Source organism: Atta colombica, unplaced genomic scaffold (assembly GCF_001594045.1).
Source record: "Atta colombica isolate Treedump-2 unplaced genomic scaffold, Acol1.0 scaffold35, whole genome shotgun sequence".
In the NCBI taxonomy this organism is placed as follows: domain Eukaryota; kingdom Metazoa; phylum Arthropoda; class Insecta; order Hymenoptera; family Formicidae; genus Atta; species Atta colombica.
In genome coordinates this window covers 2,138,226-2,147,846 of record NW_017259459.1, presented here as the reverse complement: position 1 = coordinate 2,147,846, position 9,621 = coordinate 2,138,226, and the positions used below count along the sequence as shown (strand labels likewise).

Genomic DNA, 9,621 nt, shown 5'->3' with positions numbered 1-9,621 from the left:
ACGTAAATAAATCTACTTTTTCAATATACTTTTTTGTATTATAACTAAATATTATATGAATATTATATGAACCATGCAAATTGAGCTACAAAAGTTATAAAATTAAGTTATAAAATATTTATTTTAAGCGCGAGACATTAAATCTAAATCCATTTATATAAATTTAAAAATTTGCTTTGTACAATTGATATTTAACAATTTAACGCTTGCTAAAAAGTAAGTATCTAATTTGTTTGTATTGAGTATATAAATAATTATTAACTTCTTATATTGTATTGAATTTGTTTTAACTGACTGAGTAAATATATCAACTCATTGTCAGGAACTTGTATTTTTGAAAAAATTTCTTATATTTTATAGCTTTAATAAATTGTAAGCTATTTATAAGATTAGTTAACACAGTGTATAATTAACCGATGCCTAAGTTATTTATTTCATTTCCTGAGTACTTTATTTCCTTCCAGGACCAGTAAATTATAGCACTGAGGATATACAGAAATATTCGTGCAATATATTTTATTTTAAATATAGTATTTAGTATACTGTTAAGAATCTTATCGCTTCAATTTCTTAACTTTGCATAATTAATCTTAAAAAAAGAACAAAAAACTAACATAATTTTACAATAAACAAAAAGAGAAGTTATAAAATAATAATTAAGAACGAATTCATAATTAATTCATACAATCTTGAAAATATTATAAGATATGTTATAAGTCTAATTATCATACGATTTCTATTGTAATGTATTTATTTTGATGATAAAGAAAAAAGAAGATTTAACAAGTTTTTTTATTTAGCCATTAAATAAAATGTTCTGACAATTCTAATAATTGTTTTACGTAAAGAAACTAAAGAAGTAAAAATCGGCAATTATACAGATAATAATGACAATAATATTAATTATAAATAATATAGATCATAGATTAATTTTCTAAAAATAAATCTTTCTAGAAATAAAAAAAGAAATATATATAAATTTAATATTTATATAAATAAAGATTCAGAACAATGTGATAATAGGAAATTAGGAAAATTGCTTGTGTTTTTTTTTCTTAATTAAAGTATTGTAATTTATAAAATGGGCTTTTTGAAAGTTGACTGAAGATGTGATGAAAGTCGACGATGATCAAATTACAATTCATAGCGTGGCGAACATACTCTCGACGTAGAATGATGAGAAGAATGTCGTCGGCGCGCTTTCGGTTTCCATTACGAGGATGTCCATTGCTGGTTGTGTTCCTCCGTAGCATTTTTTTCTCCTCGAACAACTCTTTTCACGTCCGCTTGCCTGGTCCCTTGTAAAAAACCACGTTGACAGCATTATTGTCTTCACTGTTTCTTTCCAGTGACATGCCTTTGCACCTCTGATTTAGCTACCGCACTCGCTACTTTATTATGACCCTATATTTCTAGCAGTGAAAGAAATTCTACAAAAAAAAGAAATTTTTATAAAAAATGCAAATAACACAAGTTTGTATTCTATAGAACAGATAGAATATTAGTCACATAGCGATCCATATTGATCGAAATTGGAGAAATGATTAATTATATTATAATATTAAATATACATATTAATTCAATTGAGAGATTGATAGTTGTCACCATATTAAGATGTCAATTAGACTTATCGAAAATATTGAAAAAAGAAAACATGAACTTGATATCGACTAGACTTTATATATTTTTAATAATTAATGTTATATATTTTTAATATTTATAAATTTAGTTTAGTGCTATATATGTAAATTATTTTATTTTATTTTAAAAATTATTTATAAAAGTTATAATTGTTTATTTGATAATTGTTATAGAAAAATCAATTACAAATAGGTTGCAAATTTAATTTTTAAAAAATACAGACTCGAAACTCCTTTGAATATCATATTTTAAGGTAGATAAAATTGTTATTACAAGAAAAAATTTGTAATATTGCATAAATATAAAGAAATTATTTCAAAGAAATTACACGTGGATGTTTCTAATTAGTGGGAATCGAATAGATGTTCATTGATGTGTGTTGTTTATCGATTGAAATCATACGCACGTGTGACTTCTGAGAGCAACATTTGCCGTAGAACTGAATAATCGAATTACTTCGTTTTACTCGCATGTGAGAGTTACGTAATCCTTTCTCACTTCTCGTCGTAATAATTACAGAAATGGAAATAAAATTGCACACTTTTTTTACTAATTAAGCTGCAACGTAAAAACAAGTCATCTAAATGCATCACAGAATCATTTACTTAATTAAAAACTAAATTAACAGAAGAACATCCATAATGTCGTTTCTTTTTTATTACAAAGACATTAATAAAACAATTGCTTGAATTATTAATACATTGATTTACGAATTATGCAAGCCATAAAAGAGACCATCAATGCTATACATTATGTAAATGATGCACAGTTCCAAGCTTACTTTATGCACAAAGCGTTTTTTATTGCTGATTTTCTTACATGCTATTTTACAGATGGCAATAAAGATATATATTTTACAAATATATTTTTTATTCGATATTTTTTTCTTTACGATAATTTGAATTTCTTTTAATTTTAAGATTGAGTAAAATCTGTAAAATTTTTTTATTGATATAAGTAAAGAAAAATTTAAGAGGAAAAATATAAAAATTGTCAAACTAAAAAATTCTAATGAATTTTCTAAAATTTAAACGATTTTATTCTATAAGCTGAATGTTTCTAGCGATAGTGTTATATAAATTTGTATCAAGTAAGAAATTTGTGCAAAGAGCTCATTTGTGGATTTCTGTTCTACACGTTTTGCAAGATAGAATACGAGGAAGTCAACAGTAAAACTTCGTATGCTTCGAGTTTAATTCGAGCGATCATGCACAGAATGTTCCTATGATGCTTATCAAGGCAACCAAGATTCCTATCATCTTGGAACAATTATAGGTTTGCGCCATCATGTTGCTTAACGACCTCTCTTAGATTAGTGTTGTGCTTTCATGACTGCCATCCTTATTCCAATAATCGCATTAACAACAATCGCATACAAAAAAAAGCTATTTCTTAGCAAAAGTGAGAGTGACTGATAGTTAAAATTAAAAGTTATTACAATATTTTTCTATATGAACCTTGACATTAGAATTTTCGATGTATCAATACTTACAAAAATTATCGCTAATGGATATATAATATACATGTTTGTTTAAGAAATTATAGATATTTGATATAAATAAATCTGTGTATAAGATATACTCTATATAAGCTTCGATTCTGTTCATTTTTGTCATTGCAATCTTATATTGAATTGAAACATTTATCATATATATATATATACACACACACCCACACACACACATATATATATATATATATATATAAGTTATGATTTTTCTTATAGCGCACTCACTAAGTGCTATCTAAACGTAATTGGCCATGTGTAAATCGTTATATTTCAGAAACTATTACTTAAAATAAAAAATTTCTTAAAATAGAATGATTTTTTTATTTAATTTTTTGAGACCTTTTTTGCTATAGTACTTTGAATCGCGAATTTTGGGGCATTCTTTATATATAATTATATATGCATATATGGGAAATCATAAAGTAGACAAAGTATTATTAGAAAAAGTACAAATATTATTTGCGAATATCAGATGATCAAATATAATTGTTGGATAAATAATTATAAAAATGAGATGTCGAAACGAAACTTTAGTATTCAAAAAATTTACTAGCTTGCTTATTATTTTGCATTTGACACGCACACGTTAAAATTCTAACGCAAAGAAAGAAAGAGAAAGAAAGAGAGAGAGAAAGGGAAGAGGAGGAGAAAGAGAGAGGGAGAGAAAGGGAAGAGAGAAGAAAAGAAGCAGAAAGAGGGAGAGAAAGCATCGATAGCGATCGATAGTTTCGCGAGATTGCGAAACTGGGTGTACACGCGACGTGAAAAAATCGCTGAATTAATAAGCTACTACATGAAATACGGAAATACGACTTTATTAACAAATGCAAATCGCGCAATGTGCATTGATATATTGCGAAACTTGCTTGCATTAGAATATAAGGACAAAACATACATGCATTTAGCTGCCATAAATGCATATGTAATGATACAAAAGCAATGTAAATCAATTGTTCAGTCATAATCATTTATAAATGTTAGCTGTTCTATTTAAAAATATTTTTTATATAAATGTATAAAATAACAAATCAAGACTAAAATTAAATCTGAATCTGCTTATTGTAGAGAAAAGTTCTCATGTTTTTGAAAAGTACGGCAAATATAGTAAAATATTAGTAAATAAAGCAAACACATGCACAGGCATGTGTTTGCTTTATTTACTAATATTTTACTATATTTGTTATTATTAATATAACGTGCATATTTGGATTTGTCTATCATTGAAATGTTTGTTTAAATATAAATGTATTTCATGACAGATATTAAAGATAGCTAATAATTTTAAAATATGTTATTAATTATAATATGAACTTTTACTACATAATATTATATTTGTTATGTAATTAAGTATATTTACTATACAATTTCTCTATTTGTTATGAACAAAATTAATCTATTTTTTATATCACAACACAATACAAAAATATAAATTATTAATACTTAATTGTCTGTTGATTACAGTGTTCAAGAAACAGATGGATCTTTTTTTGAAAGTTTTACCGCATTATCCTGGAAACAGGAGAATCGGAGACTCGTTGTCCTTCAGGAAGTGGAAGCAAGAGCGAAGGAACCGCCACCGCCGTCCAGAGATTCGAATTTGACTTCGCAACCATATCGGCTTAGCAAAAAAGAGGTATTTTGCAATTTCATTTATTTTCTATATAACACATATATAATTTTTATTTATTTCATTGTAAAAATTTTATTTTACTTTCTCGTGCCAATTTCAAAGAACCAAGTGATTTTTTATGTCCTAATTTTTGTTATTTTATAAACTCTGGCAAAGTTTTTACAGTTGTTAGTACAAGTGCGGCAAATTTTCCACATTTTCGCACTACGACTATATCGCATGCGACCTAACGTTGTTACATTTAACACACGTCATTCTGATTGCAACGGGCTTTGCATGCGGACGAGTAGTTACGTCCATTCCGTTTGAAGTATTATTCTAAGTAGATAAAGTCAGTTGAGTCGTTTGGGTCAGACGGCCTCGTTCGCTGATCGAACTAACAGGTAGAAAACTCATAATGAGAGTACGTCGTTTCGACGTCACCAACTATAATGCGCGCACGAAATCCGTATTTCCAAGTCGATGTTCTGATTTCAAATCTCGAAGCTTTTAAATTCAATTCGCTCTGTAATTTCTTCATTATTACTTACTAAATCGCCTAACTATCTATTCAATAAAATTGATAGAAAATACGTTAGCAACAACATTATATAATCGTATATATTTGCAGAGGGAAATATAATTATTAATTTATATTTATATGTAGAAATGTAATATTAAATGTAATGTTAATATGAAATTTTTTCAATGTTGACAAATATGTTGTTTAAAAATTATACGAACACGTATATTTGCCGTGCTCCAAAAAAATACACATAAATTCTAAATATTGTTTATATAATATTTATAAATGTACGGATCCTGTGAATTTATAGAGTTCCATTTATATGTCTCCGGATTTGTGATAAATAGATACGGATATAACCATCATAAACTTATGTATTTCCTATCTCTTTCGGTAAAATATGTGTAATTTTCTCGTTGTGGGTCCCTAGACAATCGCACAATTTTTCGCACTGTCGTCTTGCAAACTCTTGACTCTCGTAAAATAAATACCCAAGCGGAAAAACACTTTTAAGTAAATAGCTTTTTCACGAAAGTTCGCGAGTTTTCACCGAAACTCTCATGTCAAACTCTGCTCATTATTTTAACGTACTTTTCTCTTCCAATTTCCTTAGGTACAATATTCCTGCCGCTCCCGACTCTTTTTAATCTTTATTCATTGTCCCCATCATCTTCGTAGCGTAAAGGTTGTTATAGATGTTTCGTAAGAGATTAATTGGCAAAAAGCCGATGTCATCGCTTTGTTAATAAGAAAGAGAGAAGAATATTTTTTGTAATATCGAAAAGTGACATGGAATGGAGAGTCTGCTATAATAACATTACAGAATTATTTATAATTATCTTTTGCTTCTCTCTCTAAATATAAATTCATACAATAATATTAATATAAAATAAAAATATGAAATGATTATATATAATAGTATGATGTTTACTAACGAACACATTTTCAAATTTTTCTACAAATTCATTTATTAATATTTTCTTAAACTCGATAATTTTTTATTATTTTAATGAAATAATAATTAATAATATATGTGTTTTTCCGTTTTCGAATTAAATGACATAATATCGGCTAAGCTCGACACCTCTTGAATTTATATTCTATCTTCTATAAAACGAGTTTGTACTTTTCTTCGTATAATGAATATCGTATTGCTTTAAATTCTTACAAAAAGAAACAGAGAAACACGATTGTTTAACTAGACAAAGGAAATCTTTAACTTAATCATCTTGCAATAGAATTTCCCATATATTTTAAGAGAAGAATTTATAGCATTATTGTTAATATTATTTAACATTACTATTTGAGTTACAGTTTCGTAAAATAAATTGCTTTTAATGATTATAATTGTGCAATAAAATAACTTTTGCTGTAGTAATAATATGATTGTAATCTTTATTATAATAAATGTTAGGTATTTAATAAAACAATTTTTTAAATAAAATATATATAACATGGTTATTTTAATAATATTTATTTTGTATTCTGTGCAAAATGATTGAAAAACACTTTTTAAATATATAATATTTAAATATACTTTTTCTAAAAATATCAATTATGCGTAAACAACTTATTATATGCTGAACATTATTAAAAAATTGAATATTACTTTCTAGATGGAGCAATTGTACATAGAGGTTCTTTACACAATTGCAAACACTGTAGGCGCCAGTACAGGACAATACGCGCATTACAAGGAAGATCTTTATCGATATGCCCAAGAAGCTTTCGGAGTCCCACAGGATCAGCACCGACGATATCTCAATATTGCCTCAGAAGAAAAGGTATATCCGTTTATTAACTTTCTTCTCAAATACGATATCTCAGCTTTTCTCTCTTCTGTTCAAAATATGTCATCAAAGTACCGTTATTTTGTATTGCAATAAAAACTAAATAAAATAAAACTTATTTACTATTGCAGCCACCTATTGTTGTGCTAAGCGTGGTGGTGATCGAAGCTGATGGACTTGAAGCAAAGGACGTCAATGGTAAGTCAATTCATTGTCGATTTCATTCCGAGCTGCGATTACCTTTTGAATTACAAACGAGTAAAAGTACTAACTATCCCATAAAACTAAGCTTCCCGATTACAAATAAATGACAAAATCATATTCAATAAATAACTTAAAGAGCAAATTAAAACTTTAACAAAATTTTCACTTAGTTAAAACTTAGTTATATGAAAATATTTAATCTTGAAAAAATTTTAGTTGCAGTAAATGTTGTTCTTGCTCGATACTGTTACTGCAAAAAGATTTCTACCATACACTTGCAAGAAATTTTCTGACTAAAATATCAGAAATTATCGGAATATAATAGATAAAATAAAAATCACATACAGACTATACACAATACTCTTTTTACTTTAAAGAGTATATTCTCATGTTCTTTAGGATTTAGCGATCCTTACTGTATGCTGGGAATACAGCCCGGCAACCCAGGTGCACCATTGAGTCCACAAACGAATTTAACGGCGCATTCGCCGCATACACCTCCAGCATCCCCGAGGCAAGCAATTCGCGCCCTTTCCGATGGCGTCGACATCGAGAACTCTCATCATGAAAAGCTTCGAAAGCATCACAGGTAAGTTGAGGGGAAGAAATGATTATATTTTCATATCAAATAATAAAATTACGAAAATACGTAAACGTTTTGTAAAAATATTATTATAATTTCTGTAGTTATTCAATTATTATATAATTAGAAATACGAGATGATGTGAGCAAATCTTACCACGTCTAGTTTAGGATGTCTAGTAATCTTCTAGTCTGACAGATATTGTGTTAATCATTCTAAATAAAACTACTACTCATGGAAGTTCTATTGTTTATTTCATAGGAAATATGTCAACATATTGTAGACGTAGAATTGAACTTTATCCTTTTAAAATATCTTCTACCCTGACAGTATACAAACATTAACTATTATTGGTATTATAACATGATTGATATTAATGATGTGATTGTATTCTCTCGCGAAAATGTCATTTATTGTTCATCATAAAAATTGCATCTTATCTACCGTTATTAGCGGCACGATAAAAATTGATAGTGTGCTACTTAAGATAAATGACTTAAAAAATTAATATCATAGAAAGTAATATTTAACTAGTATTACTTTTGGAAAGAATGAAATGAATACAAATTGATAAATATTGTTCTATAATTTCTTACGACTTTATAAACACACAAAAAACACACAAATTAATAATATCCCGCGACACTCTAAATTCTTTATCCATCTTCTACTAGAAAGTATTGCAACGTGACTATATTTTTGGCATAATAGAAGATTACGGCTTAAGAAATCAGCATGTGCCAATCTAGAATGTTACGAATCCACAATGATATGTGCATTTACTACACGCTAACTCCGACGACATTTGCGACAATACGACGCGTGTACAATGGACGCGCCGGATGCAGCAAGTTCTGTGAGCGAATCGTTCTCTGGAATAGAGAACGGGCAAGAGCATTGAGAGAACAAGCCCATTTTGCTGTGTATCTTCATATATTGTTCCATTCGCCACCTGGTGGTGTAAGTAAAGTGATTAATGTAACGACAAGAGAGCTTAGAGCGTACAGTGCATCACTAGCTGCAACGAGACACGCGACGTCTACGGAAGTGTCGTGCATCGTGTATGCTCTTCGTTAACCGCGTGAAATTCCATCCGGCTTCTGCGAGAGCGGATGTCATGCTGCATATTGGCATTGAAGATTTGGAAGCTTTGTGAGGAAAACTTAAGACTCTATTCCCAGCAACGACATAATTTGCCAATTAGTCAAACTCCTATCTATCTTACGAGATCATTGTATTACAATATACATTTGCAAATAAAATGGATTCGTGTATTCTGTAACTAATACAAGACAAATATAAAATAAAATGTAATAATTTAAATATAGCTTGAAATATATTCTATAAGAAAAGAAATATTTGAAAGAGATGAAAAATGTGAAGTTATTGGCTGCGTTCAGCAGAACGTTTATTTTGCAACTGTTAAAATTAAGTTTTCTTTGATTGGATTATATTACTTTTAGATCTAGAGAAAAAGGAATGATATCATAGCAGATAGACAGTCATAAAATGATTGTAAAACTGTTGTGTTCTACTTAACACCGCCATTCTCAAAAGGATTAAAAAAGCAAATCCGCGTTTAAGATGTAAGTTTTAAAGATGCAAATATTAGATTATAAAAGTTTTATTTTATTATTTATTTTGTGTAAATATTTTTATTAATTTTTTTATTTCTCGTTTATTTTGCAACTGTTAACAATTTTCTTTGCCCTGATTGGATTATATTTTTAGATCTAGAGAGAGAGAGAGAGAGAGAGA

General features: G+C 28.4%; 1 protein-coding gene across 4 annotated transcripts in view; it reads left to right on the top strand.

Moving 5' to 3' along the window:
- Positions 1-9,621, top strand: part of LOC108690763 (BAI1-associated protein 3) — a 44,876-nt gene that overhangs the window by 21,383 nt on the left and 13,872 nt on the right. For all 4 annotated transcript variants that reach the window (XM_018198227.1, XM_018198226.1, XM_018198223.1 and 1 more), the window contains exons 3-6: positions 4,613-4,784; positions 6,903-7,070; positions 7,208-7,274; positions 7,680-7,869. In XM_018198227.1, the coding sequence (XP_018053716.1) occupies positions 4,613-4,784; positions 6,903-7,070; positions 7,208-7,274; positions 7,680-7,869 (597 nt within the window). The remainder of the gene's footprint in view (positions 1-4,612; positions 4,785-6,902; positions 7,071-7,207; positions 7,275-7,679; positions 7,870-9,621) is intronic.